Source organism: Pan paniscus, chromosome 15, assembly GCF_029289425.2.
Source record: "Pan paniscus chromosome 15, NHGRI_mPanPan1-v2.0_pri, whole genome shotgun sequence".
Classification (NCBI taxonomy): domain Eukaryota; kingdom Metazoa; phylum Chordata; class Mammalia; order Primates; family Hominidae; genus Pan; species Pan paniscus.
The window spans coordinates 40,480,653-40,505,403 of record NC_073264.2 but is presented as its reverse complement, the minus strand read 5'-3'; the positions used below and the strand labels follow the sequence as shown (position 1 = coordinate 40,505,403).

Here is a 24,751-nt window from a genome sequence, read left to right as displayed (position 1 = left end):
ATAAATTGGCCATTTACTTACTTTTTGACTTGTGTGGTGGACTTGGACTCCTTTTTCTTTATGGTAGTGATGAGGGCAAGAATGTCATCTAGACATAAAGGACCTGATTTCGCATAAGGGAAAATTTAGTGCTGGAAAAATTAAGATTACCATGGCAAAATACTCTTCAAAATTACACAATTTAGTGTTTTCAAAGGCTTAAGTGGAGCTTTTATGCTGGATTTATGTGATGAATGGAATAAACTGATTCAAACATTAGAAGGGACATGCTTAAAAAAAAAAAACCTACCACAATTAAAATTTTGGAACATGATCTTAAATTCCTGTGAAAGGGCATGAAGAGTTTGTGTGTGTGTGTGTGTTTCGTTTTTTGAGACGAAGTCTTGCTCTGTCGCCCAGGCTGGAGTGCAGTGGCACAATTTCTGCTCGCTGCAACCTCTGCCTCCCAGGTTCAAGTGATTCTCCTGCCTCAGCCCCCCGAGTAGCTGGGTTTACAGGCCCCACGCCCGGCTAATTTTTGTATTTTTAGTGGAGACGGGTTTTCACCATGTTGGCCAGGCTGCTCTCAAAACTCATGACCTCGTGATCCCCCCCACCCCCCGTGCCTCGGCCTCCCAAAGTGCTGGATTTTACAGGCATGAGCCACCTTGCGGTATGTTAATTTGGGGGAAAACAACAGGGACAATTGGGGAAAAATTTTGTTTTGTGAATTACCAATGGAAGAACTAATCACAGGCTAAGCAACATGCTTACGGTTGAATTTGCCAAATTTAAGATGTACATACTATGATGTAGCATGTGTATTTATTTGCACATGCAATGGGACAATTCCTACAGTTGTCTCACACTGCTGTAGATTATTAGCAACTCCATCCTGCAGTGACATCGCTTTTCTGAATTCTATAGCACTTTTCACCTAATCCTCTGATTAGTCTGTATTTACCGGTTCAAGTGTATCTTGTTTTTCGTTTGCTCCACTTCCCTTGTCCCTTGCACCCCACTAACAGGAAAATTCCTGGTGGTCAAAATGGCTCTAATTCTTTTTGTATACCCGGGCTTAATTCAATAGGAATTGGGATAACTTTTCAGTATTTAAAAAATTTGCACTGTGAAAACGTATATTTTAAACTCTTTCTACAACTTTTCATATTTGAAGAACATATGGCAGGAAGTGGATGCTTTTGATGAAGCCAAAAGAATTTTTTTAACTTCTATTGCTAATTAACAAGGAGGTGGCCGCGGGAGCTCTTTTTTTTTTTTTTTTTTTTGAGACGGAGTTTCACTCTTGTTGCCCAGGCTGGAGTGCAGTGGCGCGATCTCAGCTCACCGCAACCTCCGCCTCCCGAGTTCAAGCGATTCTCCTGCCTCAGACTCCCGAGTAGCTGGGATTACAGGCATGCACCACCAGGCCCCGCTAATTTTGTACTTATAGTAGAGACGGGGTTTCTCAGGCTGGTCCGAACTTCCGACCTCATGTGATCCACCGGCCTCCGCCACCCAAAGTGCTGGGATTACAAGCGTGAGCCACCGCGCCCGGGCCAGGCGGGAGCTTTAGGTCTTATTTTATCTTGCTCTGCCCCCGACATCGTGGTGAGAGGGGAACCTTCCTCATATCTGGGCGCTGGCCTCTCCGGGCTTGGGAGAGAGGAACTCAGTGATCATAGAGCTGGCCGAATGCCGGGGTAGAGGGGACCGGAAGTTGTTTTTTTCGCCCCCGCCCAGCGGCCGGATCGCATCTCAGCTGGTTGGCTTTGGTTAGAGCTCCCGTCAGACTTTCGTTCGGCCCTAGGATTTGGTATCCCCGAAGTGTGGGCTCTCTCCAGTACCAGACTCATTTCAGTACCAGCCTTTGGGAAGTCGTGTGAATACCTCGGTCTCTTAGCCACAGGGACAGAATGGCGGCCTGACGGAGCCGCGGCGCCGGCGAAGTCGCTGAGGCGCGAGCTGGAACCCCCAGACCAGCTCAAACGGGAGCCAAAACTCGAAGCTTGGAAGAATTAGCAGGAAATGGCGGATGAGGCGTTGTTTTTGCTTCTCCATAACGAGATGGTGTCTGGAGTGTACAAGTCCGCGGAGCAGGGGGAGGTGGTGAGTGCTGCCACACGCCCTTGAGGTCCTTTTGCGGTGACACACCTTGTTTCCCCTCAGTGCTTTCCTTCAACCCCTGTCCCATCGCCACCCGACGCCTCCCGAGGTGTACACAAAATGGTCCACCTCCAGGAGTCCTAAACCCTAGAACCTGTCAGTTGTCTCCTTTGAACCGTCATCTTTCATCGTTTTCTCTTTCTTATCTTCTTCTATTTGATTCCTTTTTGTCTATTCCCGTACGTTTGTCTTCCACGCCACAGATTTTGGTACTTTTAGTGTTGTCCCTGCCATTATTTACGAGAGGGTTAACTGCAGAGCCTACTTAGTTTTGCTGGCACTTCCAGCACTTGAGCCATGCACTGGACAGACCTGTGCTAACCTGAGAAGCCTGTCCCTCCTTCCTCATTCCTAATGCTCAGTAGAACTCCACACAACTTGAGACCTGAAGCCTAATGAAGGTTGAGTTTGCAAGGGAAAGTTTGCAGGCGTTAGGATAATTAGGGAACATAATTTAAATTAATTATTTCAGAAAGTATTTATTTAGTGCCCTTATGTCAGAGCGATTTCTAGGTGCCAGGGATATAGTAGTGAATGAAACAATGGCCCCATCCTTGTAGAGATTATTTTTTTTAATCTGATTTAATCCGAAATGTGATAGTATGTAGCGCTTACTTCTAATATGTGGGAGTCCTTATTCAATCATTGTGGGCCTGTCACTGCTGACACTGCTAGATAAATTAAATAAAATAATACTCCTGCCTCACAGTATTTAGGGAATAGTGATTTAATGAATAGTTAACACTGAGTATTGGCTGGTAGAATCATGGAGTTGTAACGGATTTTAGAAATACTCCAAACTCATGCTCAAGTCAGGAGCCCTTTCTTTAATGCTATTGATAAAAAATGAGTGGAGAGTGGGGATAGGAAATGTATCCTAGGCAAAGATAAAGTGGTAGAGGTATGAAAGAGTGGTGGATTTAAATACACTTAAGCATTTCTTTGGACTAGACTGAATAGAGAGTGAGAAGAATTGAGAGGTGAAGTTAGAAAGCTTTGTGTAATTAAAGAATTCGGATCTTTTCGAGGGAATATTTTTAAGGAAGGGAATGATGTGGACCATTTGCATTTTAGAAAAGTAATCCAGTGTTTGGGCTAGAGAGGGAAGATTCTTGTAGGGGGAAAATCCTTTATTACGGGAGTCACTGCAGGAGGAGATGAAGATCTGAATTAAGACAGGGATAGTGAGAAAAGGAGATAACAGATTTGAAAGTTAGAAAGTGGAATTCTGTAGGCCTTGTTTAAGGATGGGAGTGGGAGTTGAAAATTATCGTCAGGTTTTCAGCTTGAGCAGCTGGGTTGGATGGTGGTACTATTAATCAGAAAAGGGAATAAAGGAGAAGAAAAAAATAAAGAGGTAAGATAATGAGTTATTTCGGGGCAGGTTGAACTTTTGAGGTGCCTGTATGACATCCAAAAAAAGGTACTGCCAGTTTGCACAAGAAGGATAGGCAGGATACATTTGGAAGGTTATTGGAAATGAAGCGAATTCTATTCTTATTCAAATGACCCATCTATAATAGAGATTTTTTTCAAGTCACAAACTTCTGACTTTATTATTGACCTCAAGATTTACTGTTTGTGCAAAGCTAGCCTTCCTTTTCCCTCTAGAACAGTTAACACACCCCTTTTACTTTTTTGTCATAACCCCCGATCCCCCCAAACCACTTGCGTATTCAGTTCTCTTCATTCTCCCCTCCCTTCTTACCTTTCCTCTTCTCTCTCTCTTTTTTTTTTTTTTAGATGGAGTTTTGCTCTTGTCTCCCAGGCTGGAGTGCAGTGGTGTGATCTCAGCTCACTGCAGCCTCCGCCTCTTGGGTTCAAGCGATTCTCCTGCTTCAGCCTCCTGAGTATCTGGAATTACAGGTGCTGGCCACCATGCCTGACTAATTTTTTTGTATTTTTAGTAGAGACGGAGTTTCACCCTGTTGACCAGGCTGTTCTTGAACTTCTGACCTCAGGTGATCTGCCCGCCTTGGCCTCCCAAAGTGCTGGGATTACAAGCGTAAGCCACTGCGCCTGGCCCTTTTCTGACTCTTGTCTAGAATAATATTTTTTCTTCTTTTTAAAATATCTTTTTTTTTTCCAGTGGGTTAATCCTAAATAAAATGAACAGAGCTGTTCTACTCAGGCCTGAGAATTTTAAGAGATGGACTAACATACAAGAGAAAGGAAGTTCATAGTTTTGAATCATTTAAGCTAAAAATAACTTTCTTTTTCTACTGCAGTGTATTTATGATGGGGGGGAAAATTGAAAGTACATAATAAGCAAAAATTATATAAATAACAGTTATGTGGTAGTCTTCATAATCAGAACCCATACTGAAATACGGGTATATAAGGGTTCACATTAGTGTCCATACTTTGAGTGTGCTTGAAATTTTTCATCATGAAAAATGTAAAAGATACATAATCCTGTCATCCAGAGGTGATTTTTAGAGATTTTTTTCAGACATAAAAAGATCTGTAAAAACTATGTTGTTTATGTCTGAAAAGACCTATAAAATCCATTTCTTGCTGACAGGATTATGTGTCTTTTTTTTGTTTTTGTTATGGAAAGTTTTTTTAAATGAAATAAAGTTTTATAAATTTTCAGTATAGCAAAATAAACTTCCATAAGACTTGAGGTGAGATAAAAGAAAGAAACAGTGTTCTAACCCTCCAAATCAAGGTTTTTCAAACTATGCTTAAAGAGGAATTCTCTTAAAATGGACTAATTGGGCATTTCTCAATTTACGGTGAATGGATTTTGAAAGGCTAATGGATAAAATGTTCTCAAGTTGAATTTTTCTTAAAAATTTGGTGCCTACTCAAAAGTGCATGAACAAGTAGCAAAATTAAGTAGTAGGGCTTAATTCAAAAGCTCATGTGATCATAGGATTTGAGAGTGTCTGCATATAAGCATATTGTAACTGCCCAGTGGGTTCTTCTTCCCCACTGCCCAGGTAGAGCTGATCTATCAAGACAGGAGAATTGCAATAAGGAGTTTATGTAGAGCTGCTAAATGGGAGAGCAGAGTTTTATTATTGCTCAAATTAGCCTCCCCAAACATGCAGAGTCTAGGGTTTATCAAGGATAGTTTGGTAGGCTGGGGGCTGGGGAATGGGTGCTCCTGGTTGGTTGGGGATGCAGTTACAGAGGTGGGGGCCAGAGGACCAGTTGGAGTCATCCGAAATGCAAAAGTCTGAAAAGACATCTCAAAAGGCCTTTTTTAGGTTCTACAATAGTGATATTATTTACAGGAGTAATTGGGGAAGTTACAAATCTGTGACTTCCAGAATAATGTCTGGTTATCATTTAACTACCTACATTTTAGCAGAATTCAGACCCCTCTCATAAGCCTAACCTTATAGTCTTTCATTAGTTTTGCAAAGGTGATTTAGTTTCGGGAAGGGCTATTATCATTCTTGCTTTAAGCTTACACTATAAACTAAATTTCTCCCAAAGTTAGCTTGGGCTGCATCCAGAAATGACCAAGGGCAGCTTGGAGGTTAAAGGCAAGATGGAGTTGATTAGGTGAGATCTCTTTTACAGTCATGGTTTTCTTACTGTTACAATCTTTGCAAAGGTGGTTTCAATAGTTCCTGCTAATAAATATGTTCCTAGGTGATTCTACGGAGAGCAGATTATTCCAAAAAGAGCATCATGATTTACAGACACTTATTCTAGCTGAACTTGTTTTTTTTTTTTTTTTTTAAGAGACAAGTCTCTGGGTTAGTGTGGTGGCTCACACCTGTAAATCCCGGCACTTTGGAAGGCTGAGGTGGGAGAATTACTTGAGCCCAGGAGTTGGAGACCAACCTGGGCAACATAGTGAAACAGTGTCTCTATTTAAAAAAAAAAAAAAAAAGAGGCTGGACACGGTGGCTCAGGCCTGTAATCCTAGCACTTTGGGAGGCCAAGGCAGGCAGGTCACAAGGACAGGAGTTCCAGGCCAGCCTGGCCAACATGGTGAAACTCCGTCTCTACTAAAAATACAAAAAATAGCTGGGTGTGGTGGTGCACACCTGTAGTCCCAGCTACTCGGGAGGCTGAGGCAGAAGAATCACTTGAACCCAGGAGGCGGAGGTTGCATTGAGCCGAGATTGTGTCACAGCACTCTAACCTGGGCGACAGAGCAAGACTCAGTCTCAAAAAAAAAGAGAGAGAGAGACAATGTCTTGCTCTGTCATGCAGGCTGAAATGCAGTGTTGGGACTTTGGCTCACTGCAGCCTTGACCTCCTGGGCTTAAGTGATCCTCCCACATCAGCCTCTCGAATAGCTAGGGCTATGGGCATGCTACCATGTCCAGCTAATTAAAAAAAATTTTTTTGTAGAAACAGAGTCTTGCTATGTTGCTCAGGCTGGTCTCAGCCTCCTAGTCTCAAGTGACCCTCCTGCCTCAGCCTCCTACAGTGCTGGGATTATAGGCATGAGCACTGTGCCTGGCCTCATCCTAAGCATGTTTGAGAAGAAGTGTGGAGAATAGCAGAAAAACCGAAGATAGTGATACGTACAGTAATAGATGTATGTACAGAATTTTACGACAGCATAGGGCCTAAGGAAGTTTCAGGGAAGGCATCTGGGAGAATGTAATACTTGAGCAGAATTTAAAGAATGTGAATGCCGGGCGCGGTGGCTCACGCTTGTAACCCAGCACTTTGGGAGGCCGAGGCGGGCGGATCACAAGGTCAGGAGATCGAGACCGTCCTGGCTAACATGGTGAAACCCCATCTCTACTAAAAATACAAAAAATTAGCCGGGCGTGGTGGCGGTTGCCTGTAGTCCCAGCTACTCAGGAGGCTGAGGCAGGAGAATGGCGTGAACCTGGGAGGCAGAGCTTGCAGTGAGCCGAGATCACGCCACTACACTCCAGCCTGGGCAACTGAGCGAGACTCCGTCTCAAAAAAAAAAAAAAAGAATGTGAAGTCTAGGGAATAGCACATACAAAGGCAGGGAGACAGAAGAGAACATGGCACTCTGGAGTTGCTGCAGAAATTTCAGAGTGGTAAAAGGGAAGGATGTTTGTGAATTTGGTTAACTAGCCAGGAGTCTTTAAGGAAAGGACATACCATGATGCCATGCCAAGGAGTTTGGACTTTATTTTTTGTTTGTTTGTTGGTTTGTTTTGAGACAGGATCTCACTCTGTTGCCCGGTCTAGAGTGCAGTGGCTAGATATTGGCTCACTGCAACCTCTGCCTCCTGCACTCAAGCCATCCTCCTACCTCAGCCTCCCAAGTAGCTGGGACTATAGGTGCATGCCACCATGTTCACCTAATTTTTGTAATTTTTTTAGAGATGAGGTTTCACTATGTTGCCCAGGCTGCCCTCGAACTCCTAAGCTCAAGCAATCCTTGGCCTCCCAATGTACTGGGATTTACAGGCATGAGTCACTACATCAGGCCTGGACTTTATTTTGAAGAAAGGGGAGCGGGTGCTGAAATTCCAGTAGAGAATAACATGATTTTTTTTTTAGACAGAGTTTCACTGTTATTGCCCAGGCTGGAATGCAATGGGGTGACCTTGGCTCACTGCAACCTCCGCCTCCTGGGTTCAAGCAATTCTCCTGCCTCAGCCTCCCGAGTAGCTGGGATTACAGGCATGCGCCACCATGCCCAGCTAATGTTTTATGTTTTTAGTAGAGATGGGGTTTTTCCATGTCGGTAAAGCTGGTCTTGAACTCCTGACCTCAGGTAATCCGCCTGCCTCGGCCTCCCAAAATGCTAGGAGGCGTGAGCCATCATGCCTGGCCGAGAATAACATGATTTTTTTTTTTAGAAATTTACTTTAGTAGAAGTTACACTACCAGAAATAGAGAAGATGACACAAAGTAGGAAGAAATGAGATAAGACCAGTTGGAAAGCTATAGCTAAAAACCAGGAGAGAAATGATAAGGCTTTACTTAAGAAGTAAGGGTAGAGAGAGACGATGAATTTTGAAAAGCTTGTAAAAGATAGGCTCCACCGGACTACAGTGTATGGGGGGTTGGGAGCACAGGGGTGAAGAAAATGGAAGTTTTCTGGTTGGAGTAACTAGGTGAATGGTGGTGCCATTAATGAAGTTAGGAAATTTTGGAGGCAGAGCAGGCTGAAGACATTAATAAAATGAATATCATGTTGAATATGCATACTTCGAAGGTCCTGTGGGACCACTAGATGTCTATGCCCAATAAAGTCTGTACTAGAAACGCAGATTTAGTAGTCACAGCACCATAAGCAGAGTGCATGGTTCCTTAGAAGAAAGTTTAGCAAATAATAAGCCCTATGGTTTCCTTAGTGGGAGACAAACAGCCTTCAGAATATACAAAAATCCCTGCCTTTTTGGAGCTTTATTTTAGCAGAGAGGGGAACAAGGGGCACATGGGCAATATAAAATAGTAAAATGTATAGTATATTAAATGGTGAAAGAAATTCTGTGGAGACAGATTAAGCAAGGAAGTGGGACTGAGTATCAAAATCAATTTTTAGAAGGTTTGTTAAAGCTGATTAGCGGCCCCATACCCAGAGTTTCTGATTAAGTAAATTGGGAGTGGGACTAGAGAATTTGCAAGTTCCCATGTGATGCTGATGTTGCTGGTCTTTTTTTTTTTTTTTTTTTTTCTGGTGACGAAGTCTCACCCTGTCACCCAGACTGGAGTGCAGTGGCATGATCTCGGCTCACTGCAATCTCTGCCTCCTGGGTTCAAGTGATTCTCCTGCCTCAGCCTCTTGAGTAGCTGGGGCTACAGGTATGTGCCACCATGCCTGGCTAATTTTTTGTATTTTTAGTAGAGATGAGGTTTCACTGTGTTAGCCAGGATGATCTCGATCTCCTGACTTCGTGATCCGCCCGCCTCAGCCTTCCAAATGCTGGGATTACAGGTGTGAGCCACCACACCCAGCCAACACATTTTAAAAATCACTAGGATAGAGAGTTGCCAAAGGGGTATGATGTTGCACTTTTAAAGAAGATGGTTAAAATGGGCCTAAGATGGTGACATGAGAGTAGACTCAAAGGAAGTGAGGGAGTTGGTTGTGTGAATATCTGGAGGAAGAGTTGATGCAAAAGCCCCTGGAATGTGCCTGGCATGTTTAAGGGACGGGGCAGATTGTGTCTGCAGAAGGTTGAAGCCAGAGAGGTATGGGGTCTGGATTGTAGAGGACAGTCCATCAGTCATCCATAGGATTTGGATGTGTTCAGCATAGAGGTACTATTTCAAGCCTTAAGATTGAATGAGATTGTCAAAGAAAGAGCAAAGCAATCTCATGATTTAAGGCAAAGTGTGATAATCACCTAAGACACTGAGAACTGGGAAGCCTGGATGATTCTGAGACATTTTGAAGCAAGGAACAATAGAACTTAGTGAGAGCAGAAAGCAAATGACTCAGGGAAAAACATCAAAGGTGATACCAGGTTTTATAACCTAGGAGAGAAGAATGATTGAAATGGGGATAAAAGGGAGACGAGGAGTAATTAGGAAGAGGATTTGATTTCTGAAAATCAATTATAAGCAGTAGTTCCCTGTTTATCCTGTTGCCTTGTGCCAGGTGCAGTGGCTCACACCTGTAGTCCCACAGCTTTGGGAGGCCAAGCCAGGAGGATATCTTGAGGTCAGGACTTTGAGACCAGCCTGGGTAACAGAGTGAGATCCCATCTCTTAAAAAAAAAAAAAAAAAATAGCCAGGCATGGTGATGTGCCTGTAGTCCTAGCTACTTGGGAGACTGAGGTGGGAGGATTGCTTGAACCCAGGAATTTAAAGCTTCAGTGAACCATGATCTCGCCAGTGCACTGCAGCCTGGGCGACAGAGCAAGACTTGTCAAATAAATAAGTAAATAGCAGTTTGGTCTTTTGTTGGAGGAACGTCTATTCTTTGCTTGGACACTGCGGTTTTTCCTTGGGCAGCAGAAGCAATGTGGCGATTGAAGAAGTGACCTAAAACTTTGATGTTAGGTAGAAGCAGATGGCCCAAGCCAAGACAAGTGCTTGTAAATCCACTGGTGGGAGCCCCTCCTCCTAACAGCAGGTTATTAACGCTGCCAGAAAAAAAGTGTCCCCTCTACCGGTCTGGTGAAGAAACCTCATCGCTACGGGCCTGGGACTGTGGCACTTCTAGAGATTCTCGTTACCAGAAATTGACCTAGCTTCTCATCTGGAAGCTGCCTTTCTAGAGGTTGGTGAGATAGATCACCCAGGATTTCAAAACCAACTTTAGGTTTCAGAGCACAGTCATTGGGGTGCTACAGGAGGCTAGTGAAGTGTACCTGGAGGCTAGTGAAGTGTACCTGGTGGGTTGGTTTGAAGATGCTAATTTGTGTGCCATCTACGGTAAGAGAGTTGGCTCTCATGCCCAAAGACATCCAGTTGGCTCGCCAGACACGGAGAGAACGAGCTTAAGTGAAGGCAGATTTTAAGGCATTTTATATGAATTCTGTAAAATACTTTGGTTTAATTTGTGACTTTTTGGGGAGAAATTATTTATAATATGTTTCATTTGTGCTTAAGTCATTCCGTCTTTTGGGATGAATGTGAAAAGTGACTGTTCATAGACCTCAGTGACGTAAGCACTGTTGCTCAGGAGTGACAAGTTGCTAATACGCAGAAAGGATGGGTGACATTTTTTGATTCTCATGACGCATGTTTCTGTACGTTAATGACTTGTTAGGTAGCTATTAAGGAACTAGAGTTGATAAATAAATGTGTATAGGTTCCTTTTGCAATATAACTGGTTATTACTTGATCCAAGTGTTTAACATTTGGAGCTAAGTGTGACCATACATTACTGTGATAGAATGTGGGCCTTTTCAAGGGCGAAGATACAAGCCTTAACCACAGTATAACTTGCAGTTTCCTTAAACAAACAAAGAAACAAAAACCTAGCATGGAATACATTATGTGCATTTATAATAGCTATTTTAAATATTGTAGTGTCAACATTCAAAAATTAATTGTTTTACATTCACAAATGGTGGGGAGTCTTGTCATTAAGGTGTGTATAACTTAGAATCCACTTGGTTTTCTCCTAACTGGACTGCATTTGTTTTCATAGTAGTAAAATGTTATGTGTATTACACCTTGCATAAGTCCTCATTCTACTACGTGTTAACTAACCCTCTAGATGATAATGCAAATGCTAACTGTGGGATTTTATTTATAAGAACTCTAGAATAAATACCAGTTATTCCTACCAACATCGGCTGTTACTAATATCCTGAAGTAGTTAGTGCAACTTTTCATTGTGTTGTGGTTGGTCTCCTAAGTAGGTTGGATTTTTCTCCTCTTCTAAGAGAAAACAATAGTGAAATTATTTTCTTTCTCTTTTCTCTCTGTTTCTGTCTCTTTCTCTCTCTCTTTCTCCCTTCCCTTCCCTTCCCTCCCCTCCCCTCCCCTCTTCTTTTCTTTTCTTTCTCTTCTCTTCTCTTTTCTTTCTTTCACGGGGTCCCTTGCTCAACCTGTTGCCCAGGCTGGAGTGCAATGACATGATCATGGCTCAGTGCAGCCTCAACTTCCTGGACTCAAGCAATCCACCTGCATCAGCCTCCAAAATGGCACATGCTACCATGCCCAGCTATTTTATTTTTACTTTTAGTACAGATGTGGTCTTGCTATGTTTCCCAGGCTGGTCTTGAGCCATTGAGCTCAAGTGATCCTCCTGCTTTGGCCTCCTAAAGTGCTGGGATTACAGGCATGAGCCACCGTGTCTTGAGGGGTTTGTTTCTATTAAAAAACTTGGTGTCAGGGAGGAGCACAAAGCTTTAACCCATTGAACCTCTGACAGTTAAGATGGTGTTGGGTTAGGTTACATCTGGTTACTATCCTGGGAAAATCACTTCTATAGAGATGGCCTTCCAAGTGGTTTTAAAATGTATCTTTCTGTCTGGGCGTGGTGGCTCATGCCTATAATCCCCGCACTTTGGGAGGCCAAGGCAGGTGGATTGCTTGAGGTCAGGAGTTTGAGACCAGCATGGCCAACATTTTGTATTTTTGTATTTTCTCTACTAAAAATACAAAAATTAACCAGGCATGGTGGTGGGTGCTTATAATTCCAGCTACTTAGGAACCTGAGGCAGGAGAATCACTTGAACCCTGTAGATGGAGGTTGCAGTGAGCCGAGATGGCCCCACTGTACTGCAGCCTGGATGACAGAGTGAGACTCCATCTCAAAATAAATTTAAAAAATGTATCCTTCTGTTGAAGTTTTTAGGTTAATCATGTATATGTTGACTAAATTATGAATTAACTTGTTTATCAAAAAAAAAAGTAAAAAGTAAAGTAAGTAAAAGTAAAGTAAATAAAATCAACCTTATAATTCACTTTTTCTTAAACTGTTTCAGGGAAAAAAGTATAAATGTTTACATTAATATTTTTAACCAATCTTGTAAAACAATTTCTGAATACTAACATCCTAGCATTCTAAAAGTATTTAAAACTATTGTTTTTTAAAATAGGAAAACGGACGATGTATTACTAAGCTGGAAAACATGGGGTTTCGAGTGGGACAAGGATTGATAGAAAGGTGAGCAGGTTGGATTTGAAAATTTTCTTGCAGGTAGGTTATAAACAAAGATGATCTATTTCAAAAGATTGCATAAAACTTGAGATATTTTAATTTTAATTCCTGAATGTTATTCTCTTTACTTCAAAAATTAAAATTTCTTTTTAGATCCAATGCCATTTAACTCATTTATTCAAATTTTATTTTAATGTTTAAAGAAAATATATATTTTATGTATTTTAGACTTTCTTCCTGAAGCTATTTTAGACTTTATTCCTGAAGCTATTGAAGCAACTATCTAAAATCTTACTGCATTTTCAACTTAAGATCTACTAGGTTCTTTAACCTGCATAGAATTTTTAAGTACATAGGTTTGAAATAACTATAGTCTATGTTTATGCGTGTAATTATCTTTGAACTTATAAATCAGTTCTTTTTAGTATTTCTTTCTCACTACCCGAATAGTTAAACTCGGAGTATATTTTATATAACAATATCATGATAATGCTCAGCTCTTTGTTCTTTTGTGGTTTTTTGATGTGCTAGAATGCATTGCACCTGAAATTTTGGCTATAATGTTAGACTAATTTGAGGCCTCATAATTTATATAACATAATGTGAATCCATTGAGATAGGATCATGTTACGTGGTGCTTATGACTTTATTAGTGTTAATAAATGTTCAGCCAGGTGTGGTGGCTCATGCCTGTAATCCCAGCACTTTGAGAGGCCAAGGTGGGAGAATCTCTTGAGCTCAGGAGTTTGAGACCAGCCAGGGTAACAAAGTGGAACCCTGTCTCTACAAAAATATACAGATTAGCTGGGCATGGTGACATGTGCCTGTGGTCTCAGCTGCTAGGGAGGCTGAGGTGGGAGGATAGCTTGAGCCTGGGAGGGAGGTAGACGTTGCAATGAGCCGAGATTATGCTATTGCACTCTAACCTGGGCGACAGAGCCAGAACCTGTCTCAAAAAAAAAATTAAAATTAAAAAACCCAATAAATGTTCAGTGCTGTTCTGACATTTGGAAATTAGTTAATAATTAGTCCCTCTTGCTTTTTTTGGAGGATAAATACTATATTACTTCTAGTTGATCTTTTTAGGTTTACGAAAGATACTGCAAGGTTCAAGGATGAGTTAGATATCATGAAGTTCATTTGTAAAGATTTTTGGACTACGGTATTCAAGAAACAAATCGACAATCTAAGGACAAATCATCAGGTAATTAAATTAATTAAGGCCTATATTTTAAAGTCCTTTAACTTGATATAAATATCGTATTTTAGTGACTTATTTAAAACCTAAAATAATTTCTGGTTAACTTTGGGATATGTTTATGTTATTAATAAGTTATTAGTTTTTTCTTCTAATAGTGTGAACTGAATAAAGACAAAGGGACAGTTATCAGTAATGATAGCTGTTCCTTTCACCCAATTATATGCTATGTTAAGTTTTTTAAAGTAGCAAAAGTCAGGATGAGAATAGCTTTTACTATTTGGTTCCTTAGTTACTGTTAATTAGTGGTAATAATATGCAGAACCACAAATATATCACCTTTATGTCTTCAGAGTCATTTCTTTTTTTTGAAGAAGAAGAATTTGGATTATTTTAATTATTTTTATATACAGAAAACTCAACAGTGTATGTTTAACCCAGTTTGGTGTCAAGTTCTTTAGCCTTTGCCTTTTCCTGCTTGACAATTCAAGCCACAGACTTGAGACCCAGGACATTGCCTCCCCAGTGACAGTGGATTTCGTTTTGTCTGTTGTAATTGGTTCTGATAGCTTCCACCAGCTGAACCTAAGCTCCATTGTCCTCCGAGTTAATCTGTGTAAAGGCGACAGTGGTGCGGGTCTTCTTGTGGATTAGACATCCCAGTCTTGCCTTCCCCTTGATAATGCGGTAAGGGACCCCCATTTTATGACACAAGGCAGGCAGGAAGACAGCCACCTCAATGGGATCCACATAGTGTGCAGTCACCACCAGCTGAGCCTTCTTGTTCTCCTCCAAGGTGGAGATGGTGTTAACTCCTGCTCGGAGGACAAGTGGTCTCTTAGTGGGGACATCCCCTTTGCCTGCAGCTTTCTTTTCAGCCCAGGCCAATAGCCTCTGCTTATTTTCTTGCTTTGTCTTTGGTCTGTACTTGTGGGCCAGCTTAAGCAGCTAAGTAGCTATTTGGCGGTGCAGGGCCTGGGTGAACTGGTTAATTGTAGGAGGCACTTTCAGCTGCTTACAGAGGATGGCTTTGTGCCACTGCAGCCTGATATAGCGGGGCCATTTCACAAAGTGAGTGAGGTCCGTATTGGGTGGATGTCCTGTCCAATGCCAGAATTCTTAGGCCTTTTCTCAAACAGGGGATTCACCACTTTCTTTTTTTTTTTTTTTTTTTTTTTGAGATGGAGTCTTGCTGTGTTGCCCAGGCTAGAGTGCAATGGTGCGATCTCGGCTCACCACAACCTCCGCCTCCTGGGTTCAAGCCATTCTGCCTCAGGCTCCCAGGTAGCTGGGACTACAGGCATGTGCCACCACTCCGGCTAATTTTTGTATTTTTAGTAGAGGTGGGGTTTCACCATGCTGGCCAGGCTGGTCTCGAACTCCTGACCTCAAGTGATCCGCTTGTCTTGGCCTCCCAATGTGCTGGGAGTACAGACGTGAGCCACCACGCCCAACCAGGATTCACCAGTTTCTTGGCCTCCTGTTTCTTCATGACAGCAAGGGCCAGAGCCACCTCCTTCCCCTTGGCCTTTCCTTTTGGCATCTTGGGTGGCAGGAAGAGATTGTTTATAGTCATTTCTAAGGTCTAATTTATAGAGTATTTTACTCTTAAATAACTCCTGGATTATTACTGCTGTCATATTTTCTACTCTTAAAAGATTTTCTTACTACAAAATTAATAGATTACATAGAAAACTATGTATTTATTAAAATTTTAAAAGGGAGACAGAGTCTTGCTTTGTTGCCCAGACTAGTCTTGAGCTCCTGGACTCAAGTAATTCTCTGGCCTCAGCCTCTTGCGTAGCTGGGATTATAGGCATGCACCACCACTCCCAGCTTCATTAGATTTTATTTTATGAACTTCAAGGAAATACTTAGAGTAGATTTGGAATTTTGATTAAGTAAAAAATTAAATGTATCTGGTACTCTCAATAGGATAATTCATTTATTTATTTATTTTTAATTAGAGACAGTGTCTCACTATGTTTTCCAGACTGGTCTCAAACTCTTGGGCTCAATGGATCCTCCCGCCTTGGCCTCCCAGAGTTCTGGGATTACAGGTGTGAGCCACTGTGCCTGGCCTAGAATTCATTTTGTACCAACTTTAGCTTGGAATTACTGGAAATGCTAATAGGAAGAAATGACTATGATTTTTTTACTCTCTAGACATGATTTACTAATATATATCAGCTGGCTGGACATGGTGGCTCATGCTTAGAATTGCAGCATTTTGGGAGGCTGAGGCAGAAGGATTGCTTGAGCTCAGGAGTTGGATACCAGCCTGAGCAACATACTTAGAACCTATTTCTACAAAAAACTTAAAAAAAAATTTCACCAGGCATATTGGTATGTGCCTGAGGTTTCAGCTACATGGGAGGAGTTCAAGGATACAGTGAAATACTACACTTTTGCCTGGATAACAGCAAAATTCTGTCTCTTAAAAAAATAAAGCTGGGCGCGGTGGCTCACCCCTGTAATCCCAGCACTTTGGGAGGCCGAGGTGGGCAGATCATCTGAGGTCAGGAGTTCGAGACCAGCCTGGCCAACGTGGTGAAACCCTGTCTCTACTAAAAATACAAAAATTAGCCAGGCATAGTGGCGCACACTTATAGTCCCAGCCACTCAGGAGGCTGAGGAAGGAGAATTGCTTGAACCCGGGAGGCAGAGGTTGCAGTGAGCCTAGATCACACCACTGCACTCCAGCCTGGGCGACAGAGCAAGACTCTGTCTCAAATAAACAAATAAATCCGGGTGCAGTGGCTCACGCCTATAATCCCAGCACTTCAGGAGGCTGAGGCGGGTGGATCACCTGAGGTTGGGAGTTCAAGACCAGCCCTGCCAACATGGAGAAACCCCGTCTCTACTAAAAATACAAAATTAGCTGGGCGTAGTGGCGCATGCCTGTAATCCCAGCTACTTGGGAGGCTGAGGCAGGAGAATCACTTGAACCCAGGAGGTGGAGGTTGTGGTGAGCTGAGATCGAGCCATTGCACTCCAGCCTGGGCAACAAGAGTGAAACTCTGTCTCAAAAAAATAAATAAATAAAAATAAAAATTAGGTCGGGTGTGGTGATCATACATGTAATTTCAGCACTTTGGGAGGCTGAGGCAGGAGGATTACTTGAGCCCTGGAGTTCCAGACCAGCCTAGGCAACATAGGGAGACCCCCTTTCTACAAAAAATTAATAAAACTAGCCAGGTGTGGTGGCATGTGCCTGTGGTCCCAGCTACTCGGAAGGCTGAGGCAAGAGAATTGCTAAACACCCAGGTGTTTGAGGGTGCAGTGAGCTGTGATTGCACCACCACACTCCAGCCTAGACAACAGAGTGAGAGCTCATGTCTAAATAAATAACTATACAAACAAACAAACAGCTTATTTCATGTGGACATGTATTAATGATTCCATCGTACTAGACTATGAGTTTTTAAGGATAGGGACTATGTCTCAGACAGTGTTTTTATCTTCAGTGTATAAAACCGTTCGGTATATATTAGTGTTGTGAAAATACTGAACTCGCAACTCTTCAGCTTGAACATTGCAAAACTCCTTCATTTAAACAAAATTTGACCAGGCTGGGCACGTGGGCTTATGCCTGTAATCCCAGCACTTCGGGAGGTCAAGGTGGGCAGATTGCTTGAGCCCAGGAGTTTGAGACCAGCCTGGGCAACATGGCGAAACCCCATCTGTACAAGAAATATAAAAATTAGCAGGGCATGGTGATGCACGCCTGTAGTCCCAGCTACTTGGGAGCCTGCGGTGGGAGGATTGATTGAGTCTGGGAGTTGGAGGCTGCAGTGAGGCGTAATTGTGCCACTGCATTCTACCCTGGGCGACAGAGGAGACCCCGTCTCAAAGAACAGAAAAAGAAAACTTGGCCAATGGGAAGGAGACTTTTAATAACTTTAAAAAACACTTAAATTGTTTCATAAGAATAAAATAATTTTAAGGACTGCTAGGTACATTGACTTTGGATGTTTTTTTCTATTTTTGGAACAGGGCATCTATGTACTTCAGGACAACAAATTTCGCCTGCTTACTCAGATGTCTGCAGGAAAACAGTATTTAGAACATGCATCTAAGGTATTTAATGGAATAGAAGGTTGGGGTTTCTGTTAATAGTAGGACTACAGGGAAAAGTACAGTGCTAATCATAACAAACTATTGAATTAAAAATATGTTTTAAGGTGTTCTTTTTTGTTTAAAGAGTTTTCTATGAAATGAGAGACATGTTACAATAACACTAAACTGTAGCTAAATAGTCATAGAGTGACCAATTAAAGAAACACTGGCCGGGCGCTATGGCTCACGCCTGTAATCCCAGCACTTTGGGAGGCCAAGGCAGGTGGATTACCTGAGGTCAAGAGTTCAAGACCAGCTTGGCCAGCATGGGGAAACCCTTTCTCTACTAAAAATAAGAAAATTAGCTGGACGTTCTGGCGAGCGCCTGCAATCCCAGCTATTCGGGAGGCTGAGGCAGGAGAATCACTTGAACTGGGGAGGCAGAAGTTGCAGTGAGCTGAGATCGTGCTATCATTGCACTCCAGCCTGGGGTATAAGAGCAAAACTCCATCTCAAAAAAAAAAAAAAGAAAAAAAGAAACACTATAACTAAATAACAGTGAAATGTAGATGTATGGTAGATCACTTTTTTTTTTTTTTTTAAGACAAGGTCTTGCTCTGTCATCTAGGCTGGAGTGTAGTGGTGCAATCATGGCCTATCTTGACCTTGACCCCCCCGGGCTCAAGTGATCCTCGCACTTCAGTCACCCAAGGAGGTAGGACTGCAGGTGTGGGCCACCATGCCTGGCTAATTTTTAAAAAAAATTTTTTAGAGATGGGATCCCACAATGTTGCCCAGGCTCGTCTTGAACTCCTGGGCTCAAGTGATCACCTCACCTCGGCCTCCCAGTGTGTTGGGATTACAGGTGTGAGCCACTGCATCCGGCCTGATTGCCTATTTTCTATATTTTTGGGGTATCCAGGCTCTAATTACATTTTTATGGTTAATGTGTATATTTTCTCTCTTTTTTTTTTTTTTTGGACGGAGTGTCACCCTGCCGCCCAGGCTGGACTGCAATGGCGCCATCTTGGCTCACTGCAACCTCCGCCTCCTGGGTTCAAGTGATTCTCCTGCCTCAGCCTCCTGAGTAGCTGGGATTACAGGTGTGCGCCACCATGCCTGGCTAATTTTTTGTATCTTTAGTAGAGACAGGGTTTCACCATGTTGGCGAGGCTAGTCTCAAACTCCTGACCTCGTGATCCACCCACCTCAGCCTCCCAAAGTGCTCGGATTACAGACGTGATTACAAAAGCCACCCAAAATGCTGGGATTACAGCCTCCCAAAGTGCTGGGATTACAGACGTGATTACAAAAGCCACCCAAAATGCTGGGATTACAGCCTCCCAAAGTGCTAGGATTATAGGCCATGCCTGGCATATTTTCTCTTTTTTACTAACTTCTTAGTTTAATATTTCTGGTTCTCACTTAACTTTTTGGGATCTTGGTTTCTTCAGCTGTGAAAAGAGTAAGTTGGACCAATTCAGTGATTTCTAACTATTTTGAGTTATGGACATCTTTGAGAACTGGAACACCTTTCCCCATAAATACGCACATATACATGGTTTTTATTTTCATAGGGGTCACAAATTCCCCGATTAAGAACTCTTGGGATGAACAATCTCTAAGGCCTCTTCCAGCTTAAAATTTCATGACTCAGATCTAGTTACTTATTAGTACCCATTTATGTATATTATTTATAAGATAATATTTTATATTATTCGTAGATAATGTAGTATGTTGAACATCATGCAGTATAGATGTGGGTAATCAAAAATTCCCTGAATTGCTAATTTTTCAATCCAGTTCTTGTCATGACTTTTGGTTTTGTAGTTCAGCCCTATTCCCTTTCTTTGTTTCTATATGACAGGGTTTCTCAACATCCAAACTGTTGATACTTTCAACCAGATAATTCTTTGTTGTGGCAAGCTATAAGTCTTGAACAAGTCGAGATTCTTGGTTGTAAATAGGGGAAAGAAATTCTGCTTGTAAGCTAACAAAATTGATAAGCTCAAAAAATAGGCAATAACCAGGGGAGGTTAAGGCAGCCAGTAAGATAGCCAAGTCACTCCGCAGAATGTATCTGCTTAGAATCCTGCAGGCAGCATGGACTGTAGACACAAACTACCTTTACTGCCTCCAGAACTAATTCTGATCAGTTTCTGGCTTGTTTTTGTCACTGAGTCTAGATTCACAGTCCTGGACTGGAGTACTTAATTGGCTGAGCTTAAGTCTTAAGTCCTACGTCCATGCTTTAGTTTCCAGGGAGCTGGGAAATCTATCAATATTTTTCAGTGATTTGAACAGTTCTTCAAAATCCTTTTTTTAAACAGGAATGACTTACTGATGATAAATCATGTAATGTTGTATTTATCAATAGCTTTACTATTTTAGTAAATCCTTACTATTTTTAATGATTTTTTTTCCTTTTAGTATTTAGCATTTACATGTGGCTTAATCAGAGGTGGCTTATCAAACTTGGGAATAAAAAGTATTGTAACAGCTGAAGTGTCTTCAATGCCTGCTTGTAAGTTGAATTCACCTTTCTTACAAATGTTTTAGTAATTTCTTTTCAGGTCTGTTTTTTTTTTTTTAATTTAACAGAGGAAATTTAAAATGCTGACTTTCATTTTAGTTTTATCAATGTAACACTTAGTGTAGTAATATGTAGCATACTACATTCATATTCAGTAATTTTTGAATAATGGACTAAAATCCAAATTTATAAGACAATTTAAGGGATGATTTTTAACTTTTCTAAAGTTATTCAAACTGTAACTTTTTAAAAGATATTCTTCTGAATATCTCCTGCAGTGTTTTAAGATAGCAAATTTCCCTAGAACATTGAAAATGCTATTTTTTTTTTTTTTTTTGAGACGGAGTCTCGCTCTGTTGTCCAGGCTGGAGTGCAGTGGCACAATCTCAGCTCACTGCAAGCTCCACCTCCCGGGTTCACGCCATTCTCCTGCCTCAACCTCCCGAGTAGCTGGGACTACAGTTGCCTGCCACCACGCCCAGCTAATTTTTTGTATTTTTAGTAGAGATGGGTTTCACCGTGTTAGCCAGGATGGTCTCCATCTCCTGACCTTGTGATCCGTCCGCCTCGGCCTCCCAAAGTGCTGGGATTACAGGCATGAGCCACCGCGCCCGGCCCGAAAATGCTATTTTTAAACAATTGTTTAGGCTATATCTATTATATCAAGCTAAGTAAAACCAAATATTCTTTTATCACTAAATGTCTCCCTAAAGATCTTTTCACCAGAGCTACCAACCAAGAAAAAATGGACTTGAGCTTTATTGTATTTCCTTTCAATTTACAATGATCATTAGCCATGAAATACTGTACCCAAATGTAGGATTCATAAAGAGAAACAAAAGTGCTTACTCAACAAACCATATAATCATCCCATAAAAATAGAATTGACTGGCCGGGTGTGGTGCCTCACACCTGTTAGCTCAGCACTTTGGGAGGCCGAGGTGGGCGTATCATGAGGTCAGGAGTTTGAGACCAGCCTGGCCAATAAGGTAAAACCCTGTCTCTACTAAAAATACAAAAATTAGCTGGGCGTGGTGACAGACGCCTGTAGTCCCAGCTACTCAGGAGGCTGAGGCAGGAGAATCACTTGAACCCAGGAGGTGGAGGTTGCAGTGAGCCGAGATCATGCCACTGCACTCCAGCCTGGGCAACAGAGCAAGACTCCATCTCAAAAAAAAAGAAAAAATAGAATTGACTTTATTGAATATTATGAAGAATGCGAAAAAGTTTTTGACATAGCAGATTTCTTGACTGAAACTATTTCCTATATGGAACAGAAAATTGATGTTTAGACTTGTTTTCTTTGTATCTAAAATCAAAGAATTATTTGTATTTTTTTTTTTAGGCAAATTTCAGGTGATGATACAGAAGCTGTAGAACATACTGAAATGCAAGGCTTCAACAGTGTAAAGAGATAAATTATTCATGTAAAAGTATTTCAAGTAGTGATGATTTAATTACATTGTTCGATGTTTGTACAGGAGTAAGCATGTATTTTTATCAGTTTAACACAGATCAAAGGAGATGAAGGGACATTCTGCCATGACATACACTTAACCAAAACTATTCAAAATGAAAACCGGATTTCAAATAACCAGACACCAAGATGCAGGGCCCTTATTTTAAACCTTTTTATTTGGTTAGAGTGATATGTATTTAGCCATAGATGGAGAAACAAAGCTCAGGGTTTGTTGAATTAGCATGAGAGAAAATTATGTACCAACAGAATTATTTGTGAGAAGAATGAACAAATTTTGATAAAGTATGAATTTGTTTTATTTTAAAAAGCAAACATACTAAGTTTTTTTTATTGCTTATAATTTATTAAGAATGTTTACACCTGTATAAGGATTTCATATATACATTGTATGTGTGTATATATAAATACATATATGACTGCCTAAATTGTTTATAAATTTAATTTTTCTTTAATAGGTTTCATTCCTTCAGAGCTCCATTAATGTAATCAAAATGAAATATAGATTAGTTTAAATGTGAATTCAGTGACTCTAGGGCCAAAGAATATGAGGTATGTTTGGAAAGAATTTTTGTATTTATTCCTGTTACAGTTTTGACTTTCAACTTCTCTCCCCATGCATGGAAGTCCTGGTAAAGGATCTAACATCTTTATTCCCTTCTTTCCTCTTCCAGCTGAGCAGAGTTGGATAATTGAATTAGTCATTCTGACATTCTTTGGACCATATCATCTTAGTGGTTTGGGGTCAGTGCTCATCTGATATATCTTTCTTACCACCTCTTCTACTTACTTTCTCTTACTTAAATTATCTGGCATAAGCAGTTATCTCCAGCTTTTGTTAGAATCTTATGTTGATTACTAAAACTATACTTTGTTTCCCGTTTATTTATTACCCTTTTGCATGTATTTGTGTGACAGGGAACTCTGCAGCAGGGGGTGACTGACACACCAAACAAGATGTTTCACTGGGTACTCTGCCATAGAAATGGCAGATTAAGAAGATTGACTATACCAAACATTATATTAAAAACATGAAATAAAAACTATAAAAATGTACTTTAGGACATTAAAGAAAACTCAAGTTAGAAGCATACCATTTTCCTTTCATGGAAGGGTACAGTATTACAAAGATAATTTGTTTAACTTGATTTATTAAATTCTAGTTATGTGCCCTATAATGATGTTTCAGTCAGTGACAGACCTCATACATGGCAGTGGTTCCATAAGATTACAATACTGTATTTTTACTGTACCTTCTTTATGTTTAGATATGCAAGTACTTACCATTGTGTTACAGTGTCCTACAGTATTCACTACAATAATATGCTGTACAGGTTTGTAGCCTAGGAGCAATAGGCCATAGCTTAGGTGTATAGTAGATCATACCATCTAGGTTTGTGTAAGTACACTCTGTGATTGTACAATTTTAAAATCTCCTAATGATGATGCATTTCTCAGAATGTATCCCCTTTGCTAAGCAATGCATGACTGCAATCCTAATTCTCACATGTTTTGGGGAAAAAAATTTTAATTTTGAAAAAATTTAGGAAAGTTCCTACCAAATATACATGTATAAAGTTTATTAAAAGTCATAATGACCCAGGAATAGCTAATGACACAGAAGTAGATCAAAATAGAACACAATAGAGAACTTCAAAATAAAACAGGTGTGGGAATTGTGTGTGTGAAAAAGGTGGGTTCAAATAAGTTGGTTTGTTAGACATTCATATGCCTACCCATCAGCCATTTCGTTCTCCCTTCCTTGCTGACAAAGCCCCATTTTTTTTTTTCTTTTTTTTTGGCCTAAAACTCTGTATGGCTGCCTTGTGCTATAGAATAGGGTGCTTCCCTAGCCTAGAGAGGGTGAGTGTTGATTAGATTCTGTGCCAATCATGGTAATTGGCTTACTTGATCATTTGATGGAATCTAGGCTAATGAGACAAAGGAAGTCTGAAGGCTTTGAATAAGAAATTTTCTGTTGCTCTTAACAATTGATACAAGGTAGGGATTTGCCAGCATCCCTCTTCTGCTTCTTAGTGAAGATATGTGATATGGATGTTTGAAGCTAATCTGCAACAGCCTTCTGATGGCCATGAAAGGACAAGTATGGAGATGAAAGCTATCACACTGAGGATAGTGGGATGTAGATAGAAAGCACCTGAATTGTGCTTCTGAATTAACCAATCCGGGAACTGCTTTACCTTTGGACTTTTTGTTATGTGAGATATTCTTTATATTGTTCCATTTGCTTTGGGTATATGTATATTGTTACTTGTAGCCAAAAAGAAACCTCTCTTAGTAGAAACAAAGGGAGAGTTAGGTTATTCAAAAAATAGTATGGGACAATTGAATATGCCTTTTTCTGCGGGAGTAGGTGGGGAGAAACTTAAAGGTTCACTTGTAAAACAATAAAGTACTAAAGAAAATGTGATAATACTTTCGTGATTTTGTGGTGGAGAAGGCCTTTCCAACACACAAATGTAGGAAATCATAAAGGAAAATTATAAAACAAAACAAAGAAATGTAGTAAAATCTCTTCAACAAATAGTGTTGGGAAAACTGGACATCCACATACAAAAGAATGAAATTGGATTGTTGCCTTAATGCCGTACATAGAAATCAACTTAAGGCCGGGTGTGGTGGCTCAAGCCTGTAATCCCAGCACTTTGGGAGGCCGAGGTGGGGCAGATCATGAGGTCAGGAGTTCAAGACCAGCCTGGCCAAACAGTGAAACCCTGTCTCTACTGAAAAAAATACAAAAATTAGCTGGGTGTGGTGGTGGGCGCCTGTAGTCCCAGCTACTTGGGAGGCTGAGGCAGGAGAATTGCTTGAACCCAGGAGTCGGAGGTTGCAGTGAGCCAAGATGGAGC

General features: G+C 41.0%; 1 protein-coding gene across 2 annotated transcripts; it reads left to right on the top strand.

Annotated features, from left to right (window-relative positions):
* Positions 1 to 1,101: 1,101 nt before the first annotated feature.
* TRAPPC6B (trafficking protein particle complex subunit 6B) lies at positions 1,102 to 24,315 on the top strand. Of its 2 annotated transcripts, XM_003831767.6 has the most exons (6): positions 1,109 to 2,088; positions 12,553 to 12,620; positions 13,701 to 13,818; positions 17,809 to 17,892; positions 20,302 to 20,395; positions 21,750 to 24,315. In XM_003831767.6, exons 1-6 carry the CDS (start codon positions 2,008 to 2,010, stop codon positions 21,779 to 21,781), a joined length of 477 nt encoding a protein of 158 aa, XP_003831815.1. In that variant the 5' UTR covers positions 1,109 to 2,007; the 3' UTR covers positions 21,782 to 24,315. The 2 variants fall into 2 exon arrangements, with proteins under 2 accessions (XP_003831816.1, XP_003831815.1); XM_003831768.6 differs by lacking the exon at positions 17,809 to 17,892 and having other exon boundaries at positions 1,102 to 2,088.
* Positions 24,316 to 24,751: the final 436 nt, after the last annotated feature.